Raw genomic sequence first — 23,582 nt, forward strand, 5'->3', positions numbered from 1 at the left:
TATAGTGATGAGGTATGTTTATCCTGAGTTTTCTGGAAATGTATGAGAAGAATGAAGTTAGGGAGCTTCTGTCTTGACTCCTTTCCCCCCACTTTTCCCTTTGCTCTGATGTTGGGGTTATGGGGAAGATTCGCACACCTGCTTTCAGTGCTCTTGTACTATGACCTGGGGCAGAGCTAGGGCTCTGCCACAGAGACTGGTAAATGCTCTACCTGAGGCCTGTTCCTTGATCCCTGAACTTTCATACTTAGGGGAGATGATTTTTTTTTTGATTACAATTTCTATGCCTCTAACACATCTGGTTAATTTATACATTTCTTCCTGGTCTAGTCTTGGAAGATTGGATTTATTCTTTCTTTTATGGGAGGCTAAACCCAACTGTATTCAGGACTTACTCCTGGCTCTTTGCTCAGGAATCCCTTCTGCTGAGGGTCAGATGACCATGTATATAGTGCTGGGATCGAACCTGGGTTGGACATGTTCAAAGCAAAGACTTTACATGCTGTACTCTCTCTGGCACCTTGGAAAAATGTATACTTTAAAAAATTTGCTCAAGACCGGAGAGCTAGTACAGCAGGCTGGGCTATTTCTGTGTATGCAGCTGACGCAGGTTTAATCCCAGTCATCCTCTATGGCCCCGGAGCTCATCTAAAGAGTGATCCCTGTGTAAATGCAGAGTTAGAAATAAGCCCTGAGCACCACTGGGTATGACACAGAAACAAAAGATGTGTCCATTTCTTCTAAGAGTCCAATTTGTTTGCATATAATTGTTCTTAGTAGTCTCATATTTTGTATTCTGTAGTTTAGGCTATAATTTGGCTGGAAGGTGATGAGTGGGCTATGGGTACCCATGCCCAGCAATGTTCAGTGCTTGCACAGAATGAGCTCTTGATTTTGTTTAGTTAAGGTTCATATCTGCTGAGTCTTGGAAGTCACTCCTATCAGGGGACCAGGTGGTCAAGGGGATTGAGTATCAATCTGGTCTCTGGGGGCCGAAGAAATGACACATTGGGTAGAGTAGGGCCAACCTGATTTTGATCCCCAGCATCCTCTATGGTTCCCTGTCCACTACCAGGAGTAACCTCTGAGTATCAGAAACCAGAAAAACAAAAATAAAAGCTGGGCTCCTGCCTACAAGACAAGCACCTGTTTGATTTGATTTGCTTATTTGTTTCTACTTGGCCATAACCCATAGTGACTTGTCTGCCCCTTACCCCTATAGGAATCCGCCCCTACAAATGCCACATCTGTAACAAAGCCTTCACACAGCGGTGCTCCCTGGAATCTCACCTGAAGAAAATTCACGGGGTGCAACAGCATTATGCCTACAAGCAACGCCGGGACAAACTCTATGTCTGTGAAGATTGTGGCTACACAGGCCCAGCGCAGGAGGACCTCTATCTGCACGTGAACAGTGCTCACCCCGGCAGCGCTTTCCTCAAAAAGACATCCAAAAAGTTGGCAACACTTCTGCAGAGCAAGCTGGCTGCGACGCTGCAGGGGAGTGCCACCCTGAGCGAGGAGGAGAAGTGAAGAGGAGGGCAAAGACACTCCAGCCATGGCCATGTTTACATGGATGGGGTTTGAAGGGCCCCCCACTTCACTGACTCTAGTTACAAATATGTCATTCGTATTGGTCTTGGGGGAGGTACCCAACTGTTCAATGCATTCATTATAAGTGGCCTCAGGGCTCTGAGCTTATGTCAACTGCACAGTTGTATTGATGGAAGTTGAGGGCTGCAATGATCTTTGGAGCGATTGTTTTGCTTTGTTCGGTTTTGTTATGTTCTAGGATTTTGTTCTTACAGAGACCATTTTATGGTGCCTTGTATTTCCACTTGAAATGCCACTCAAGCAAGGAAAACGAAATTTATTATTCGTAAAAGTTTTCAGGAATTATTTTAATAAATGAAGTGTTCTTGTGAAACCTTTTTTTGTTCACATACACACACACACACACACACACACACACACACACACACACACACACACGGCTGGGACTGTGGCTTGCCTATGCCTTGCATGTGTGAGACCTAAGTTCGATCGTTGGCCTCACAAAAGAGAGACCGATAAATCCCACTTTGAACTTCTTGGGACTCATCTCTGTGGTCACCGAGGTGCTCCTGACTTCCAGGACTCACCAGCTTGCAGAAGCACAGCAGTAGGGCTGGTGACTGCCCACACACAACACCTTTTGACCACTTGCATCTCCACTTGGACAATAAAACTGGTGTGAGGCAGAGAGAAGCAGCTGTCTCTTCCTATCTCACTAGGGAGAGAGAAAGCTGGCTATGGTAGGAGGATGTCTGACATAGCACCCACGATGTATCCTGAGCCTCTTCAGGAGTAATTGCTAAATTCAGATCCAGGAGTCAGCCATTAATGTGATCCAAAACACAAATGAAGGGGCTGCAGAAATAGTACAGCTGGGAGGGCATTTGCCTTGCATGCAACTGATCCAGGTTTGATACCCAGCCTCCTTACGGTTCCTGAGCACTGCCAAGAGTAATTGCGTACAGAGCCAGAAGTGTTCCCTAAGTATTGCTAAGTGTGAAAAAAAAAAAAAAAGAAAAGAGGGGCCAGAGGTGGCCGGAGCGGTGGCACAGGGCATAAGGCATGTGCCTTGCGCGCAGACTACTTCGGTTCCATTTCCCCAGTGTACCATAAGGTCCCCCAAGCCAGGAGCGCTTTTTTTTTTTTTTTTTGGTTTTTGGGCCACAACCGGTGACGCTCAGGGGTTACTCCTGGCTATGAGCTCAGAAATCGCTTCTGGTTTGGGGGACCATATGGGACACTGGGGGAATCAAACCGTGGTCCTTCCTAAGTTATAAGTTAGCACGTGCAAGGCCACCATCCTACCGCTTGCACCTGATCATATAGCTAGGAGTAAGCCCTGAGTGTCACTGGGTGTGGCCCAAAAACCAAAAAAAAAAAATAATAATAATAATAAAGGAAAGAGGGGCCAGAGCGATAGTATTATGGGGAGGGCATTTGCACATGGCCAACCCGGGTTTTATTCCCCCACATTCTATATAGTCCCCTGAGCACCACCAAGTGTGGCATGCAGCTGACCTGGGTTCAATCCCCAGCATCCCATGCGGTCCCCAAGCCTGCATGATCGGTTTCTGAGTGCAGAGCCAGGAGTAACCCTGAGTGCCCTGGGTGTGGCCCACCTTACCCCCAAAAGTATTTATTTTTCTTCTTGCAGTTCTGGGCTAAAGGACAGTATCTACCTTTGTATTTTGTGGGGAGACAGGCCTGGCTCAGGAGTCACTCCTGGTTCTGATCTCAGGAATCATGCCAGGTGTGCTCACGGGACCATATGGAGTCCTGGGAAGTGAACCCAGGTCAACCGTGGGCAAAGTAAGTGCCCTGAAAGCTCTACTGTTCCTGCAACCCTTCCTTTCATTTCCTGCTCTGGCCCACCCTCTTACTTAGTTAATTATTTTTATTCAGGGAGGGGCAAACGAGTTGTGCTCAGGGATCACTTCTTTTTTGTTTGTTTTTGGTTTAAGGGCCACACCCGGCAGCGCTCAGGGGTTACTCTTGGCTCTGTGCTCAGAAATCACTCCTGGCAGGCTCAGGGGACCAAATGGGATGCTGGAAATCAAACGTAGGCCCGTCCTGGGTCGGCCTCATGCCAGGGAAACACCTACCACTGTGCCCTCTCTCTGGCCCAGGGATTACTTCTTGCAGTGCTCAGGGGACTATATAGGAAGCTAGAGGTTGAACCTCGGTAGGCTGTATGCAAGACAGGGGCTCTCCCCTGACACTATCTACCCAATCTGACATTGTTAACAACCTCCTAGTTGGTTCTAGTTGGGCCTCTGGGTTTGGTTGATAGGAGAGTTGTGTTGGTTCGGATTAAACCCGAGCTATCCATGTACTAGGCAAGCATCCTACATACTATACTATTCTCTAGCCCAGTGCTTCTCAATTATTTACTGACATGCTCCCCTAGGAAGAAGAAAACATTTTTCGTGTCCCCCCACGTGACTGTAAATAGTATTTATTTAAAAAAAAAACCTTAACCTGCAAAACAAAAATATATAAAATAATTTGAGCTGATTTTTTTAATCAGAGGTGATGTCCGGATTAATGGCTGCAATGAGCACGTTTTGCAATGCACAGCTTTTTGAAGCAGGGTTTGAAGCAGGACACAGCAACTCTCAGCTTCAGAGACATACAGAGACATAAACACGGGGCTTAGCTTGTTATGACAGTGTTTGCCAAGGTCAAACATACCCCCTTTACAGAGCCTCACGCCCCCCCCCTAGGGGGCCGCCCCACTATTTGAGAAACACTGCTCTAGCCCTTTATAAGTAACTTTATGTGCACCTCTATTTTTATTTTATTTTTGGGGGGGGGGGTCTGGGTCACAACCAGCAGCACTCAGGGTTACTCCTTGCTCTACACTCAGAAATCTCTCCTGGCAGGCTCAGGGGACCATATGGGATGCCGGGATTCGAACCACGGGCCTTCTGCATGCAAGGCAAATGCTCTACCTCTGTTCTATCTCTCTGGCCCCCTGTGATTCTCATTTTTACATACATTCATGCATCTATGGTTCATATGCCCAGAAATGCAATTACTGGAGGTCAGTTTTCTGGCACATTAGTTCCCTGATTAGGAGTCCAACAGCACAATGTGTGAGTGCCTGTCTCCACCCTGCCAACAGCATTGCCCAGGTTTGTTTATTTTGGTGTGGCTTTATTTTACATTTTCCTTATCAGATGTGAAGATGAGTATGTTCTCATAGAATCAAGGAACACTGGGATTCCTTGGACTGTGAACTATGAGAGAACATCTTTTCTTCTTCCTTCTTTGTTTCTCCCTCTCCCTTCATTTTTTTGAGGTGTTTTATTTGTTTGTTTGATTGTGGGCCATACCCTGAGATGCTTAGGGATTACTCCTGGCTCTATATTCAGGAATTACTCTGACAAAGATCAGGGAACCTCTTCCTCCTCCTTTCATTCCTCCTCCCTCCTTGCTACTCTTTCTTTCTTTCTTTTCTTTTTTTTTTTAGTTTTGGAACAACACTCAAGATTCTGAGTCACATCCAGTGATGCTCAGTAATCACTGGCTCTGCACTCAGGAATTACCCCTGGCAGTGCTCGGTGGACCATAGGAAATGCTGGGGATCAAATTTGGTTTGGTCTCATGCAAGGCAAATGCCCTCCACTGTAATACTGCTTCTGCTAACCTTTTCCTTCTCTTCTCCTCTTGTTCCTTTTCCTCCTTCTCCTTGTCCTCCTCCTCCTCTTCAATTTTGTTTTAGGCCACACCCAGCTGTACTTAAAGCTTTCCTGGCTCTGTGCTCAGGGATCACAATGAGAAGTGTTGGGAAAATGCATGTGATGCTGAAGATCAAACAGGAGCCGGCCTCAGGCTACATTCTGTGGCATCTTTCTAATCACCCCAACCCAAAGTCTTAGGTTTGGTATGAAGGTTTGCTCTGAGCCCCCTTTCTCTGATGGTTGCTGGAAGTTAAGTCAGTAAGAAAGGCTTTCCCACTCCCTGCTTAGGTTGGAATATTCTGCTACACATTTTTGTAGGACTTTAATGATTCCTTTCACTTTGTCACATATAAAGCTTGATCTGTTTGGTCTCTTTCCTGGTATATAGTGGGAGGTATGGATCCAACTTTATCATTTTCCAGATGGTCGACAAGAGATATTTTTTAAGAGGGAGCTGATCCAAAACATACCAGAGAACACTTGCTTGAGGAAAAGGTCGCGTGCCTCAGCAGACAGTGTTGTGAATTATAGAAATATAGCAAGGAGCCGTTTTCTTTAATTAGCAAGAATCCATGTGTTTTAATTAGCAAGAATACCAAGTGCCCCCTCTAGGCCTGGCACTTCTGTGGAGATTAAGGTATGAAGGAGACATGGCCCATGTCCCCCAGGAGCTCCCTTTCCCTTTGGAAAAAAAAAGTCAAAAAATAAGCAAAAGGGCCAGAGAGAGAGCAACAACAGTAGAGCATTTGCCTTGCATGCTGCCAACCCAGGACAGACAGTGGTTCGAATTTAGGCATCCCATATGGTCCCTCGAGCCTGCCAGGAGTGATTTCTGAGCATAGAGCCAGGAGTAACCCTGAGCGATGCCGAGTGTGACCCAAAAACAAAAACAATTGAAAAAAAAAAAAAGGCAAACAGGGCGATAGAAATAGTGCAGTGAGTAAGGAGCTTGCCTTGCAGGCGGCTGACCCAAGTTTAATTGCTGGGACCACCTCTAGTCTCCTGAGCCTGCAGGGAGTGATCTCTGAGTACAGATCCAAGGAGAAGTCCTAAGCACTGCTGGGAGTAATTTGGTGCCACCTCCCCTCACCCCCCATACTCCAAATAAAACGAAATCAGCAAATAGGGCCTGGAGAGATAGATAGCTGTGTTAAGGCATTGCAGTGTATGCAGCTGACTCAGGTTTGATCCCTGGAACCATTATCTGTTCTGCAGCCAGGAGTGATCCCTGAACACCAAGCCCTGAGCATTGCTGGTTGTGACCCCCAAACATCCATTTAGTGTTCTAGTTCTCTCAGTGTGTAACAAATTGTGCCCAGAACTTATAGGTTCTATGAACTTTCTGGACAAAGAATTTGAACAAGGAACAACAAAGCCACAGAAGTTCCTTTTTTTCTATCATGTGTTGGGTAGAAAAGGAAGGCAGGGAAGCTCAACTGGAAAAAAGAATGTTAGACAGTCATAACCATCTGTAGCTCATTCACTCCCGAATCTGGTGACATCTGCCTGCTACTATGTGGAACCATTCCTCCTCCACCCCAGATCTCTCTCAGAGAGATCCGGGCTTTCTGTGCCAGCTGGGCTGGGTTTCCTCTGACTGAATGGGTTCCTGGGGAGCATGTTGGAAAATAGAATCTGGGGAGGCTGAATCACTCATGCAGAACCCATCTCTTTCTATTTCACAGCATCTTTCAATGTCAAGTCTGCCACCTTCTATGTGTGACTGCCTAAGGCCAGTCCATCTTTAGGGGGAGGGGAAGAAGAATTATTGTTACAAACAATGGTGGGAGAAGATTTACACATCCCTCTGCCAATCTGCAGCAACGAGAGTTTGACAAGTGAGGCAAAGAAGTTTGAGGTGAGTCTGGAGAAGCAAGACTGATTGATATTTTACATAGGGAAGCAGGGATGTAGGGCTGGAGAAAAAGGAGGTGTACCTTCAGGACCTAGACGACGTATTCCTGGCAGAGGGAACAGGAAGACTGAGGGCAAGAATCCTGCTCTTCCACACACCTCTCAGCTGGAGCAAGAGATAAAGGGGGTGGATGAGGACAGAGGTCAGGAACCAGATTATTCTAGCAGGCTTTTGGATAGACTTTTCTTCTGAATGAGGGGGGACACCATGGAGCATTTTGAGAAGAGGAGGAACATGATCTTACTTGGGATTTAATGAGCTCACTCAGACTGTGGTGGAACAGATTTGGAGGTGGGAGGCATGGTGGCGCGGGAGCACAGTTGGGAGGCCACTGCGAAAATAAAAGCAGGACCTGCAAGTGTTCCTTAGGGTGACGGAGAGAGGAGCAGGTGGTGAGAAAGGGCCGGATGTGGAGTATGTTTTTAAAATCACGCTAAACTGGGTTTGGGATGTGGGATGTGGGTTAAGGGACAGACCATACATCCTAGTCTGGGATGATTCCAGTTTACATAATGCATTTACATTGCCATCCTGCATAGAAGTGGAGAAGAGTTGAGAATTGCTTCAGAGTTTAGGCCTGCATAGAGCTGGAAAATAGCACAGCAGGTAGGGTGTTTGCCTTACCAGTTTATCTAACTTACCTAACTCAGCCAACTTGGGTTGCATAATCGGCACCCCATATGGCCCCCCGAGCCTGCCAAGCATAATTTCTGAGTGCAGAGCCAGGAGTAACCCCTGAACACCACCAGGTGTGGTCCAAAAATAAACACACACACACACACACACACACACACACACACACACATACACAAATGAATATTTCGAACCTACAAAGGCAATGGAATCAGAGTTGGTTTATAGAACTGAGTTTACTGGGTGGTCGAAAGGAGTCTTAGAGAGAAGTAGGCATGAGGGTGGTATTGAATGAGAGGTGCATACATGAAACCCTTTCATTAATATTATTGTAAATATACACCTTAGTAAAAATTGAAAGAGATAATGCAATGAGACTCTTGCTTTGCATGCAGCTGACTCAGGTTTTAGCCTTGACTCCATGAACGGTCCCAAAAGAGATAATGCAATGAGACTCTTGCTTTGCATGCAGCTGACTCAGGTTTTAGCCTTGACTCCATGAACGGTCCCATGAGCCCTTCCAGGAATGATCCCTGAGCAAGGTGAGCAAGGGAGGGAGGGAGGGAGGGAGGGAGGGAGGGAGGGAAGGAAGGAAGGAAGGAAGGAAGGAAGGAAGGAAGGAAGGAAGGAAGGAAGGAAGGAAGGAAGGAAGGAAGGAAAGAAAACAGAAGGAAGGAAGGTAGGAAGGAAAAAGGAAGGGAGGGAGGGAGGAAGGAAGATGGGAAGGAAAAGGAAGGAAGAAAAATGGAAGGAAGGAAGGACATAATGAACAAAAGCAAGCCCTGAACACAGCTGGGTGTACTTAAAAAATAAAAAAAAAAGGAGGGGCTGGAATGATAGCATGGAAGCAGGACATTCTCACGGCCCACGAGTTGTATGGAGGCCGCAACAACTCGAGGGCCACGAGTTTGAGATAAAATCCCATATGGTCCCTCGAGCCTGCCAGGAGCGATTTCTGAGCGTAGAGCCAAGAGTAATCCCTTAGCGCTGCTGGGTGTGACCCAAAAACCAGGAGGAGGAGGAGAAAGGAGGAGAAGAAGAAGGAGGGAAGGGAGAGAGGGAGGGAGGGAGAGAGAGACACAGAGAGAGAGAGAGAGGAAAGAGAGAGAGAAGAAAGAAAGAAAGAAAGAAAGAAAGAAAGAAAGAAAGAAAGAAAGAAAGAAAGAAAGAAAGAAAGAAAGAAAGAAAGAAAGAAAGAAAGAAAGAAAGAAAGAAAGAAAGAAAGAAAGGGAGGAAGGAAGGAAGAAAGGAAGGAAGAAAGAAAGAAAAGAAAGAAAAGAAAGAAAGAAAGAAAGAAAGAAAGAAAGAAAGAAAGAAAGAAAAAGAAAGAAAGAAAGAAAGAAAGAAAGAAAGAAAGAAAGAAAGAAAGAAAGAAAGAAAGAAAGAAAGAAAGAAAGAAAGAAAGAAAGAAAGAAAGAAAGAAAGGAGAGGAGGAAGGAAAGAAGGCTTGGTTTGGTAACTAGAAAACAACAAACAAAAAGCCATCAAAGTTTGGGCCTAAGCCAGGAAAAGAAAGGAGGTACTGTTAGGGCGTCCTGAGGAGAGAGGTCAGGGAAGGTGGGCTTAGGAGTTGGGTCCCTTTCAAAGGGACCAAATGTGGGTCTCTTTTAAAGGGTTATGAGATATCCAAGTCTCCTCAGAAACAGAGGAGGAAGCAGTGATCCAGATCCAGCTCCGAAGTGGAGTGGGAAATTAGTTCATTGTTGGACTGGAGAAAACTTGAGGGGAAATTCGGCCATCTTTCCCTTGATGAGAAGAGTGTGGGTGCCAGTGTGGAGAGTGAAGAAGGAAACAGCGATGGAGCATCAGAAGCTTTGAGCAGGGAGATGGTTCCAGGTCTGATGTGTGTGACTGGATGCAAGACCTGGACCTTGGCTTGAGCCTATGACGCTTGACCTGGGATGGTGCCTTAGGGTCACTGGAAACCAATTCGTACCCCCCAGCATTGCACAGAGAGTAGACACAGAGCACCAAACTCTTTCCCCTGAAAATAATTCTTTTGTTTTGTTTTGCTTTGTTTTGGGGGCCACACCTGGCAGTGCTCAGGGGTTACTCCTGCCTCTACTCTCAGAAATCACTCCTGGCAGGCTTGGGGGACCATATGGGATACCAGGGATAGAACCTTGGTTGGCTGTATGCAAGGTAAATGCCCTCCCCTTAAATGCTATTGCTCCAACCCCCAACCAAAAACAATTCTTAGAAAACTAAAAGTGAGTCCTTTTTTTTTATTTTGGTTTTTGGGTCACACCCAGCAGTGCTCAGGGGTTACTCTTGGCTCTACACTCAGAACTAGCTCCTGGCAGGCTCGGGGGACCATATAGGATGCCGGGATTCGAACCACTGTCCTTCTGCATACAAGGCCCTTCCTCCATGCTATCTCTCCAGCCTGAATCTTTTTTTTTTGGGGGGGGGCACACCTGTTTGATGCTCAGGGGTTACTCCTGGCTAAGCACTCAGAAATTGCCCCTGGCTTGGGGGGACCATATGGGATGCCGGGGGATCAAACCGTGGTCCTTCCTTGGCTAGCACTTACAAGGCAGGCACCTTACCTCTAGCGCTACCTCACCGGCCCAGAGTGAGTCCTTTTTTAAATGGAAAGACACATCTGGAACAAAAGACAAATCTCTGAAACAAAACACAAAAACTCAATCTGCTATTTTTTTATTCTGTTTTATTTTTGGGGGAACCACTCCTGGCTGGGTTAGGGGTGTGGGTGAGGGAGCCATATAAGGAATCTGGGATCAAACCTAAGTTGGCATCAGGCAAGGTAAGTGCTTTACCCACTGTAGTATTTCTCTGAGCAAATAATAATAACAATAATTAAGGGCCAGAGCAATAGCACAGCAGGTAGGGGATTTGCCTTGCATGTGGCTAACCTGGGTTTGATCCCCAGCATCCCATATAATCCTCTGAGTCTCCCAGGAGCTATTTCTGAGCACAGAGCCAGGAGTACCACCCAGCACTGCTTGGAGTGTGGTCCATAAACCAAAATCAAAGAAACAACAATTTAAAAACTCATTGTCGGGCCTGAGAGATAGCATGGTGGTAAGGGCATTTGCTTTGCATGCAGGACGGTGATTCGAATCCTGGCAACCCATATGGTCCCCTGTGCCTTCCAGGGCCGATTTCTGAGCACAGAGCCAGGAATAACCTGAGTGCTGCCGGGTGTGACCCAAAACCAAAACCAAACAAAACAAAACAAAAAACCCTCATTGTCATTTATTATAAACATTGACTATTGTCAGCCTGCTGTAAACTTGGCTTCTAGAGGCCCTGAATCTACCCATAGGTCTGCTTGACATGCTCAGTGGACCATGTAGGGTGTAGAAAAGAGAACCTAGCTTGTCATGTGCAAGACAAGTGGCCTGCCCTCTGTACTCTCTGGCCTCTCCCTTGGCCTTCTGAGTTTCCTCCCCTTATTCTGTCAAAGCCCCTTCTTTATTTTTATTTTTATTTTTTGGTTTTTGGGTCACACCTGGCAGCCCTCAGAAGTTACTTCTGGCTCTACGCTCAGAAATCGCTCCTGGCAGGCTCGAAGGACCATATAGGATGCCGGGTTTCAAACCACAGTCCTTCTGCATGCAAGGCAAATGCCCTACCTCCATGCTATCTCTCTGGCCCCAAAGCCCCTCCTTTAATCCTAGGATGTCAGGCTATACTGACTTATCTGCAGGTTTATCTGGCAGGCCAGACTAACTATGCTGCTTGGTGACCTTTGGTCACTCTGCTGGCAATTTTCAACGTTTATATCCTTTCTTCTTCATCTTCCTGGATAACATTTGACTGGTAGATGACTTGTTTTGTTCTGATTTGTTTCTGAGTCATACTTGGTGGTGCTCAAGGGTTACTCTTGGCTCAGTCCCCACCTGGGTCATCTTGTGAGACTGGGGATTGAACCAGGGCTCTAAGCACCCTGAAGCTGTCTCCACAGGCTCTAGAAAGGGACTTTTGGATAGTCAGAGTGGTACTATCCCACCCTTTATGGTGTGTTTCTTTCTTTTTTCCTGTTTATTTTGGGCCACACCTGGCAGTGCTCAGGATTTAGCCTGGCTCTTCACTCAGGAGTCATTTCTAGTGGCTTGGGGACTATACAGGGTTCTGGTGATTGAACTAAGTTGGCCGTGTGCAAGGCAAGTGTCCGATCTGCTGTATTATCTATCCAGCCCTACAGTCTTTCTTAGGTACTTCTTCTGCTCATGTCCCAAACATTGTGTTAAACCTAGCTAGGGATACAAAGAGATTGAGCAGTTTACTCATACAAGATTTTGTTTCATCTTTTATCTTTAATTTTTTTGGGGTGGTGTCACACCTGGTGGTGCTAAGCAGTTACTAATGGCTCTGCATTCGAAAATTACGCCTCGCAGGCTCTGGGAACCATATGGGATGACAAGGATTGAACTCAGGTTAGCGTGATGCAAGGCTAACTCCCTGCTCACTATGCTGTTGCTCTGTTGCCTGTTTGTGCTTTTTTTCGCCCCGGTTTTTGGGCCACACCCGGTGATGCTCAGGGGTTACTCTTGGCTATGCACTCAGAAATCACTCCTGGTTTGGGGGACCATATGGGATGCGGGGGGGGGGGGGATCGAACCGCAATTTGTCCTAGGTTAGCACATGCAAGGCAAACGCCCTACCACTTGTGCCACCATTCCAACCCCGCCTGTTTGTGTGTTTTTTGGGTTTTGTTTTGGGGCCACACCCAGCAGTGCACAGGGTTTCACCTGGCTCTATACTGGGGGATCACTCCTGGCAGGAATTGGAGGGACCATATAAGATGCTGGGGATCAGTTGAACCCTGGTGAGTCATGTGATTGGGGATCAAACCCGGGTGCAAGACAAACACCCTCCCCACTGGACGACTACTTCTGCTCCTAGAGCACTTTAGTTTTATCACAAATTTTCCTTGGGAGAAAGAACAGGAACCACCCACGTCCAGCTGTGAGGGGCTCCTGTGAGGTTCACCTGCAACTTGGCATGAGAAACTACATACAGATTCACTGAGACTTTTGCTCCGTCGAAGGCAGGTTGGAAAATTAAAAGACATTTCAAACAAACAAACAAAAATAAGAACACACACAACAACTTTCAACCAATTCAGTGCTGTGCTGTGGGAATGCTGGGGTTATAAAGAGCGACCAGGAAATGATAGCTGAAGCAGAGACAGCTGGACCAGCCTGGGACCCTGTACTGAGTCCCTGCGTACCTCAACACTCTGAGCTCTGGCCTCTGTGGCCGCATCAGTCCACACAGCTGCTATTTTGGTTTGTTCTGTTCTGTGGGTCTGACGTCTCCTCATCTCGTTCCAAACCTGGTGCACCATTTTAGCTGCCGTGGGTGAGTGTTTCATAGGGACAGCAGATGGAGGGGATGACAAATAGCAAAATGGTGGGGACAGATGAGATACCAGTTTTCCTGTGCTGGAGCTGTTAGCCCTGCACAAATTCTTCAACATAGTCGAGACATGAGGTTGCAGCTTCTTCATCTGGGGGCATAAACCCAGATTGAACCCTGATAGCGTCCCATAGGTGGAGGTGAGAATTATTTAAATTAAAAAAAAATAACAGGGGCCAGAGAGATAGCACAGCCATAGGGCATCAGCCTTGCACACAGCTGACCCAGGATGGACCCGGGTTTGATTCCCAGTATCCTATATGGCACCTGAGCCTGCCATGAGTGAGTTCTGAGTGCAGAGCCAGGAATAACCCGAGTGCCGCCAGGTTTGGCCCAAAACAAAAACAAAACACCCACCTTGACAGTGGTTAAAGGTTTTTGACTGTTCAGTGACCAAATTGTAATGCTCAGGACTGGAGTGATAGCACAGTGGGTAGGGTGTTTGCCTTGCTCATGGCTGACCGAATTCGATCTCTGCCATCCCATATAGTTCCCTGAGCCTTCCAGGAGGAATTTCTGAGCACAGAGCCAGGAGTAACCCCGAGTACTGCTGGGTGTGGCTCCAAAATAAAGTCAGAACCTTTCCTCCCTTCTTTACCCCCATTTGCTGGATGTAGCCCCAAAATAAAGTCTCAGAACCTCTCCTCACCCCCCATGCTAGGCAAGTAGATAAACTAGATTCTATTTCCTTCTCCCCACTTCATCCAGCAGTACTCGGGCTTTACTCCTGCCCCTGTGCTCAGGAATCATGCCTGGTGTTGCTCAAGGCACCATATAAGGTGCTGGTAATCAACCTGGGTTCAGTTAGTCAAGATAAGCGCCCTCCTTGCTGCATTGTCACCCCAGTCCCTGGCTCTCTCTTCTTTCTTTGCTGCAAAGTGGACTCCTTCCTCCTCTATCCAATCAACTAAGCATCTCACAGAGGTAGGCCCCAAGACTGCTCCTGCTCTTTTCTCTGGGGAATATTTGGTTGCTTTTCCAAAGCAAAGAAAAGCAAAGAAAGAGAAGAGAGGCAAGGCCAGGTGGTTTATGTGCAGACCCCTGATGTGGATAACCGGGCCTTCACTCTGCTGGCATTCTTCGGACAGCTGGGACTACACACCCCAGGTTGTGAGGAAGCTGGACTTTTCGTCAAGGGAAACTAGTGTTTCCTTGGTGAAGGGACAGCCCCGGGATGATAGTCTATGGAACTTTGACCTTTCCTGCCACCAGTCAAACCTTCAGGTAAACGTTCTAAGAAACTGTCTTACTTGGGCTGCATGACCAAGTACCAAAGACTAAGTGGCATAAAGCACTGAGCATAAGGTGCTAGAGAGATAGTAACAAGTGGTAGGTCATTTGCCTTGTGCTAGGCCAACCTGAATTTGATCCCTGGTACCCCATAAAGTTTCCTAAACCCTAGCAGGAGTGAGCCCTGAGTACTTCTGGGTGTGGCTCCCAGAACAAAGTATTAGGAACACTGGCTGGACAGATAGTACAGGCACTTGTCTTGCACAGAGCTGATCCAGGTTTGATGACTGGAGTCACATGATACTGGAATCACATGAGCACCACCACCAGTAGTGATTGCTGAGCACAGAGCCAGAAGTAAGTCAAAAAAAGAAAAGGAAAGAGAAAGGAAAGGGAAGGAGAAGAAGGAGGGGAGGGGAGGGGAGTGAAAATAGGTCTAGAGAGGTAACACAGCAGGAGGGCACTTGTCTTGCAAGTGGCCAGCCTGGGTTTGTTCTCCAGCATCCCATATGGTCCGCCAAATCTACTAGGAGTGATTCCTGAGTGCAGAGAATAGATAGAATAGAGTACAGGGAATAGATCACTTTGTCTTGCCTATGGCCTACCCTGGTTCCACCTGCAGCACCACAATCACCGCCAGGGGTCACTCCTGAGCACAAAGTCAGGAGTAGCCCCTGAGCACAGCTGGGTGAGGCTCAAATACATTCCCTCCCCCAAAAGATAAGTGGCACCAATTAAAAGGTGCCCATGGAAGAGTCATCTGGCATAAGGGTTGGTGAGGTGAAAAATCCAGAAGTAGAGCGTTTCCAGTCTGGGGCAGAGGCACACTGAGCAGACAGATCTGTTCTGAGAGAAGTGAGAAAGGGAAGGGTAAGTAGGCTAGATGTGGGAAGCCAGGCGATGCTGTAAAGGAGTTTAGCTTTGATGATTGAACTGATTATGATGATGATGATGATGATGATGATGATGGGTCACAGCTGGCAGTGCTCAAGGGTCACTCCTGGCTTAGTGCTCAAAGGTTGTTCCTGGCTGTGCTGGGGAACCATGTAGTGCCAGGAATTGAATCGAAGGCGTCACAAATACCAGACAAGTGCTCTGCCACTGAGTTCCATCTCCTATTAAGAGTTTGGATATTTTTTTGGGGGGGGCACACCCGGCGGTGCTCAGGGGTTACTTCTGGCTGTCTGCTCAGAAATAGCTCCTGGCAGGCACGGGGGACCATATGGGACACCGGGATTCAAACCAACCACCTTTGGTCCTGCATCGGCTGCTTGCAAGGCAAACACCGATGTGCTATCTCTCCGGGCCCCAGAGTTTGGATTTTATGTATGGTTTTTTTTTTTTGTTGTTGTTGTTTAGGCCATGCCCAGCTGTGCTCAAGGGTTGTTCTTGCTCTGTGCTCAAGAATGAGTCCTTATTGTGATCTGGGGATTCAAACCTTCGGGCAAAACAAGTGCATTAGGGTACAAACTACCCTAAAACAGAAGGTAGGGCATTTACATGCCACTGATTCAGATTAGATCCTTGGCACCAAATGGTCCCCTGAACCCACCAGGAGTGATCCCTGGGTTTAGAGCCAGAATAAGCCCTGAGCAGCAATGAGCATGGCAACCCAAAACAATTGAAATTAAAACCAAAAGCAAGTGCATTAACCCTGTACTATCCCTCTGCTTTAAAATTATTTTCAGGGCTGGAGAGATAATATAGGGGGAAGGCACTTGTTTTGCATCTTGACTATTCTGGTTCAAATCTTTGACAGCATATATAGTTCAGAGTACACCCACCTATCACTCCTCAGCACAGGAACTATGAGTAGGTCCTGAGCACTTCTGGGTATGCCCAATACCTTTTACCTTTTTTAAATTTTGTCTGTGGTGCTCAGGGCTTACTCTTGGTTCAGCAATTATGCCTGGCAGGTTGGGAAACTATATGAAATGCTGGGGATCAAAATCCAGGTCGACCATCTGCAAGGCAAGTACCCTTTCCCCTTCAAGTACAGATACTTCTCACTTAACGACCAAGTCCCATTTCAAAGACTTGGTCACTAAGCAAATTGGTCGTTAAGTAAGGAACTGCATGTACTGTATATATACAGTAGTACAGTATATGCATAGTACTTGACGATACAGTATTCTGAATAAGTCAAATAACGAGAAAGATCAAACCAAAAACTTCCACTTGTTTTAATTTGCATAGGTTGTGTAATTTACACACAGTACTGCAATGTATTACAGAACATAAAGTTAGTAAAGCAGGTACATTAAAGCACCAAAAACCACAGTACTGTACTGTAGAGTGTACAAGATGGAAAAAGGATATTTAAAATAAAATAAAATAACAAAGAAGAGATGGCCGTAAGTGTGAACGGTCCCTAAACAGGTAGGTCAGGTAGGTCGTTAAGCGAGGAGTATCTGTATTTCTCCCACTTCCTATACCTTTTCCCAAAAAGAATAGCTTGTTTACTTGTTTTTGGTTTGGGGAGGGCATTCCTGGTAGTGCTCAGGGAGTATTCCTGGCTCTGTACTCAGAAATTACTCCTGGTAGTTTCAGGGGACTATGTGGGATGCAGAGGATCGAATCTGGGTCTGCCCTGTGCAAGACAAATGCCCTATCCCCTGTATGCAAGTGTAGCCACAAAACAACAACAAAACAGAAAGAAAAAGAAATCAAAAGTAGAAAAATCTGTGTGCCACGAAATGAAGGAACTCTAAGTTCAATGCCTGCAAACCAAGTGTCATTGGAGTGTATAGTAACACCCATGGATGCACATAGGGTCAGGCTCCTTGGGGTTAGTTAAGGAACACTTAATCTCTCTGCAAGGTTGAAAACAGTAATAATAGTAATTATCTGAACTTTTACAGCAGTTTGGTCAGCTGAGTCTGAAGGATAGAGTTCAGGGTCTTGGGCAAGTGGAATCAGAGAGGTGGCTCTGAGAATGAGTTTGAGTTCTTGTAAGTCAATCATCTCCACTCCTGCATAAGCAAACAGATTCCTACTTTCTCTAGGACACTGTCTCCTCTCTAGAGCACTTAAGCTGGAAAGGGTGGACGTCCTCTTGGATTCTGAGGTCCAAGAGCTCAGAAAATGAAGATGAAGGCTAAAGAAATAGCACAGGATTTTAGGAGCTGGACCAATATCTGGCACCACATGTTGTTCCTTAAGTACCACTCAGCACAGTGCCAGAAAAAAGCCTTGAGCTCAGCCAGGTGTTACTCCCTCTGGGAAACACACACATCACACACACACACACACACACACACACACACACACACACGATAAAGACATGACTGAAGAAAGATATGAAAGAGAGTGAATGGGGCCAGAGTGGTGGTGCAAGTGGTAGGGCATTTGCCTTGCATGCGCTAACCTAGGACGGACCGCAGTTTGATCCCCTGGTGTCTCATATGGTCCCCCAAGCCAGGAGCAATTTCTGAGCGCATAACCAGCATCACAGGGTGTGGCACAAAAACAAAATAAAAAACACAAAATTATGAAGATTGATTTTAGGCAAAGGCATTAACACAGAACACAGTTTAGAAACGGGTGTGAACCAAGAGCTGAGGGAGAGTCGAACAGTCCTAGATCACATTTCAAGTCATTGCTGACCTTTGCCTATTAGGGTTTAGACCTTTTTATTTTTTTATTTTTTTTTTGTTTTTGTTTTTGGGCCACACCCGGTGATGCTCAGGGGTTTCTCCTGGCTATGTACTCAGAAGTCGCTCCTGGCTTGGGGGACCATATGGGACACCGGGGGATCGAACCGAGGTCCATCCAAGGCTAGCACAGGCAAGGCAGGCACCTTACCTCTAGCACCACCGCCCGGCCCCGACCTTTTTATTTTTCATGGGGCAAGGGGAATTTGGGCATTACCTGACAATGCTCAGGGGGTGACTCCTGGCTCTGTACTCAGGAATCACTCCTGGTGGTGCTTGGGAAACAATATGAGGTGCCAGTGATTGAATCTAGGTCAGATGCATGAAAGATGAATGCTTACCTGCTCTATTATTGCTTCAATACTTTCTTTTTTTCTGGTGGGGAGGGCACACCAGTGATGCTCAGGTGCTACTCCTAGCTCTGTACTCAGGAATTATTTATGGAGTTGCTGGAATTCAGGGTTCAAAGCTGGTTCAGCAGTGTACCATGCAAAAATCCCTACCTACTCTCTGTACTATTGCCCTGGCCACAAATCTTTTTTTCTTTCTTTCTTTTTGGGGCCACACACAACAGCACTCAGAAATCAGTCCTAATAGCCTCTGGGGACCATACGGGCTGCCAGGGATCCAACTTGGGTAGGCCAGATACAAGGAAAATGCTCAACCTGCTGTGTTATCACTCTGACCACAAAACCCACATATTTTTAAAATATATTTTAATATATCACTTATGAATTGAAGAGATAGCTCAGGAGATGGATGCCACCATCAATGGATGTCACCACAGGATTCCCTGAGAGAGATTGTAAAGATTCCCTTACAATGGGTAAGGCAATATTTAAAGGTTAGCAAGGTTGTCTTTTTCATACTCTTAAATTACCTTTTTTTTTTTTTTGTTAGGAGTGTTTGGTTTATACCTGGTTGTTGAGGGCCAACTCCTGGTCCCGTGCTCTGGGATCACTTCTGTTGGTGTTGAAACTACCATATACAGTGCTGGGATCATATCTAGGTCAACCACATACAAGTTAAGTGTCTAAACACCCTATACCATCTTTCCACCCTCCCACTTAACCTTTCTTGGAATACTTTGGAGGTGGTGGTGGTGGTGGTTGTTGTTGTTGGTGGTGGTGTTTATGTGTGTGTGTGTGGTTTGGTTTGAGTCCATACCTGACAGAGCTCAGGACTTACTCCTGGCTTCTTGCTTAGGGGTCACTCCTGGTGGGCACAAGGGGGGGGCATAGGGATGTAAAGGATCAAATCCTAGTCAGCTGCTGCGTGAAGGCAAGCGCCCTCCCCCACTGTACTATGGCTCTGGCTCCTACGCTATGCATCTCTGAATCAGACGGATCAGCCACTGACTTTAAAAGATGTGAGTAAACTGGAATGCAGCTCTTGCCTCCTTGTTGGATGTAAGGAAAGACACTGAAGTCAGCCTTGACGCTCTCTTCTCAAAAAAGCGCGGGTGCTCAAGGAAAGGCTGCCCTGCCTGGAACTGCTGCCTTCAGCCAGTTTGTAAACAGTTTGGTTCTAACTGGCATCGCTCTTCTCTGACTGACAGTGACCCAGATTCCTTAAGCTAGAAGACTCCACACGGGGTGGAGCAGGCAGGCCTCCATGCTACTTGTACTAAAAACAGTGAGGGGGAAAAGCAACCACAAAACGGACGTCGATAACATAAAACTCTTACACAGCTGATTGATTCAAAGCAGCCCTAGTGAGGAGGCGAAATCACCCAGAACGCAGGTCCGCCCGTAGGTGGTCTCGGCTCCTTGCCTGCAGCCTCTGCTCCTGCCACGAGGTGGCAATCCTGCTTCACAAGCAGATGGGTCCACCCACTTAGGAGGTTCAAAACCAACAGAAAATAAAATGTTTCACCCTTTAGTAGACCCAGGAGTCTGAAAGCTCTTGTGATATGTGGGGAAGTAAGGTATTTCAGAAACCACTGGTGGGAGTGTAAGTCGATGTCACCGTTTGGGAAGGAATTGGAACTATGGCTAAGTGTGACTGTCTAGAATGGTGTGCTACTTAACATTAACTCTGTTTCCACCGTGTACCAGGCGCTGGTACCAACCCATTTGTTTGTTTATTTATTATATAAATCAGTACCCAAGGGTTACTCCTGTCTGGGTTCAGGGGAGCATCTAGGGTTCTGGGCTTTGAACTTGGGTCTGCTATATACAAGGCAAGTGTACCGTCACTGACTGTTACCTACTTACTCTCATTACTCTATGAAGTAGGCTCTATTCATTTATTTTATTATATTTTTATTTTATTTATTTATTATTTATTATTTTATTTATTTTTTATTTTTTGTTTTTGCTTGAGGGTCATATCTGGAGATACTCAGGGGTCACTCCTGCCCATGCTTGGGGGAACCATATGGGATTGAACCCAGGTCCACTACGTGCAAGGAGAATGCCAGGGCCAGAGAGACAGCACAGGGATAGGACAATTGCCTTGCAAATGGCTGGCCGTGGTTAGATCCCAGACATCCCATATGGTCCCCTGAGGACTGCCAGGAACTAGGAATGATCCCTAAATGCAGGGCCAGTAGTAACCCCTGAACATTGTCTGGTGTGGCCCCAAAACAAAAAAATAAATTATTTGAAAGGACCAGAGTGATGACACAGCAGGTAGGGCACCTTGCATACATCTGATTAAGGTTCAAACTCCGGCACCCCAGCACTGTTAGGAGTGATACCTGAGTGCAGAGCCAGGTGTAATCCATGAGCACAGTTGGGTGTGGCCCCCAAACAAACAAAAATATTTAATTACTCTCAACTAGATAATTTCTCTTTATAATAAATCCTATTTATTCTCACTGGAATTATCAGATTAATACATTACTGAGGGAAACAGGTGACACCACAAAAATTAATGACAATTTTTGAAGAGTCGTGACTCATCTGAAAACTAAATTTGGCTTTACTTTTGGCTTATTGGTGAAAATAACTTAAAAAAAAAGGAGGGGGGGCTGGAGAGATAGCATGGAGGTAAGGCGTTTGCCTTTCATGCAGAAGGTCATTGGTTTGAATCCCAGCGTCTCATATGGTCCCTGACCCTGCCAGGAGCGATTTCTGAGTGTGGAGCCAGGAGTAACCCCTGAGCACTGCCAGGTGTGACCCAAAAACTAAACAACAACAACAAAGAAAAACCGAATATGGGGGCTGGAGTGGTGGTGTAGGTGGTAGGGCATTTGCCTTGCATGCGCTAACCTAGGACAGATTCAATACCCTGGAGTCCCATATGGTCCCCCAAGCCAGGGGCGATTTCTGAGTGCATAGCCAGGAGTAACCCCTGAGCATCAACGGGGGTGGCCCAAAAACAAATAAAAAGCATATTTCTTGCTCTTTCAGAGAATTGATAGTTAATCAGTGATAGCTGATCATTAGAATCAGTAAAATACTGTGTGCTCCAGGGCAACTGTCCAGGAGGTACCTTTACTGTTCTCAGACCATGTTTTCCAGGTTGGACAGTGAGAGCCTTTCACAGAACACTACACACCATTAGCTGGCAAAATTTTCAGTTGAGATAGGTCCAAGCAACATTCATATTCATCCCATAAACTCTATAATGTGAAACTGTCATTGGATCTAGTCTCCTTAATTCTAGGGAAACGAGTGGCTGAAATGAACACTTGTGAAGGGATGATGGGTGTTGGAATACTGTATGACTAAAGCTCAACTTTCAAAAATGTTTTATCTTGATTAAAAAGAAATTCTAGAGTGAGGGGCTGGCGAGGTGGCGCTAGAGTGAAGGTGACTTGCAAGTGCTAGCCAAGGAAGGACCATGGTTCGATCCCCTGGCATCCCATATGGTCCCCCCAAGTCAGGGGCAATTTCTGAGTGTGCTTAGCTAGGAGTAACCCCTGAGCATCAAATGGGTGTGGCCCGAAAAACCAAAAAATAAAAAATAAATAAAATAAATAAAAGAAATTCTAGAGTGAGTCTTATTAGAGTAAATGTGTTGGCACAACTTATTTTTTGGTTTTGGGGCCACACCCAACAATGCTCAGATGTTACTCCTGGCTCTACATTCACAAACAACTTTTGGGGGTGCTCAGGAATATGGGATGCTGATAATCAAAAGCAGCCAATGCAAAGGTAAACTCCCTACCTGCTCTATATATGATTGCTCTGGCCCTCGTGTACCTCATAGTGATTCAAATTGGTTTTGTTCTGGGGTCAAAACTAGCAGTGCTCGGGGTTTACTCTTAGCTCTACACTCTGGAATCACTCCTGGTGGGGTTAGGGGGACCATGTGGATGGGAATAGAATCTTGCAAGTTCAGTCTCACCTGCTGTATTGTTGCTCTAGCCCAGAGGTCTTCAAACTATAGCCTGCGGGCCATATGGGGCTTGCAGAGGACATTTATCCGGCCCTGCCCAAAGGGTGTTTATGCTGACCTGCCTGTCCAGTTTAGCAGCTGACTCATCACAACCCGAAGTCACATGTGGAATGTGTGCCACAGTCTCCGACTCCCACCTTCTCTCTGTCTCTTGACTCCTCTCAGTCTCAGACAGGGGTCCTCAAACTATGGCCCCACCAAAAGCAGGCCCATAATTTCCACTGAAATACTTGTACATTTGTTTTTTGGGTTTTATTTTTTATTTTTATTTATTTTTGGTTTTTGGTTCACACCCGGCAGCGTTCTATGCTCAGAAATTGCTCCTGGCAGGCTCAGTGGACCATATGAGATGCCAGGATTCGAACCACCAACCTTCTGATTGCAAGGCAAATGCCTTACCTCCATGCTATCTCTCCGACCCTTTTTTTTTTGTTTGGTTTTATTGTTTGTTTTCATTTTTTTTTTTTTTGTAAATTGTTGATTTAATTTTACTACTTTTTTTTTTTTTTTTGGTTTTTGGGTCATACTTGGCAGTGCTCAGGGATTATTCCTGGCTCTACACTCAGAAATCCTCCTGGCAGGCTCAGGGGAAATATGGGATGCAGGGATTCAAACCATCATCCTTCAGCATACAAGACAAATACTATACCTCTATGCTATCTCTTCGGCCCCTTCTTCATTTTAAATGTCTTATTTGTTCTGTTTTTTTTTTTTTTCTTCCCCTTTTTGTTTTTGGGTCACACCCAGCGGTGCTCAGGGGTTACTCCTGACTCAACGCTCAGAAATCGCTCCTGGCTGGCTTAGGGGACCATATGGGATGCCGGGATTTGAACCACCATCTGTCCTGGGTTGACTGCGTGCAAAGCAAACACCCTACCGCTGTGCTATCTTTATTTGGGGGGGAGAGGGGTCACACCCGACAGTGCTCATGGGTTACTCCTGGCTGTACGCTCAGAAATTGCTCCTGGCAGGCTCGGGAACCATATGGGATGCTGGGATTCGAACCACCATCCTTCTGCACGCAAGGCAAATGCCCTACCTCCATACTATCTCTCCGGCCCCATCAAAGAGCTCTCTTAATCCTCTGACTCTACTTAGGCTGTTTTTGTTTGTTTGCTTGTTTGTTTGTTTTTGGGCCGCACTCCTGTCTATGTGCTCAGAAACTGCTCCTGGCTTAGG

At 46.3% G+C, this 23,582-nt stretch overlaps 2 protein-coding genes across 3 annotated transcripts in view; both read left to right on the top strand.

Annotated features, from left to right (window-relative positions):
- OVOL2 (ovo like zinc finger 2) overlaps positions 1-1,533 on the top strand; it is a 39,991-nt gene extending 38,458 nt beyond the window's left edge. Inside the window, exon 4 of the mRNA XM_049774361.1 lies at positions 1,223-1,533. Coding sequence (XP_049630318.1) covers positions 1,223-1,533 — 311 coding nt within the window. The remainder of the gene's footprint in view (positions 1-1,222) is intronic.
- SNX5 (sorting nexin 5) overlaps positions 1-23,582 on the top strand; it is a 1,173,556-nt gene that overhangs the window by 1,104,338 nt on the left and 45,636 nt on the right. The window lies entirely within an intron of this gene.

Source organism: Suncus etruscus, chromosome 6 (genome assembly GCF_024139225.1).
Source record: "Suncus etruscus isolate mSunEtr1 chromosome 6, mSunEtr1.pri.cur, whole genome shotgun sequence".
NCBI lineage: Eukaryota > Metazoa > Chordata > Mammalia > Eulipotyphla > Soricidae > Suncus > Suncus etruscus.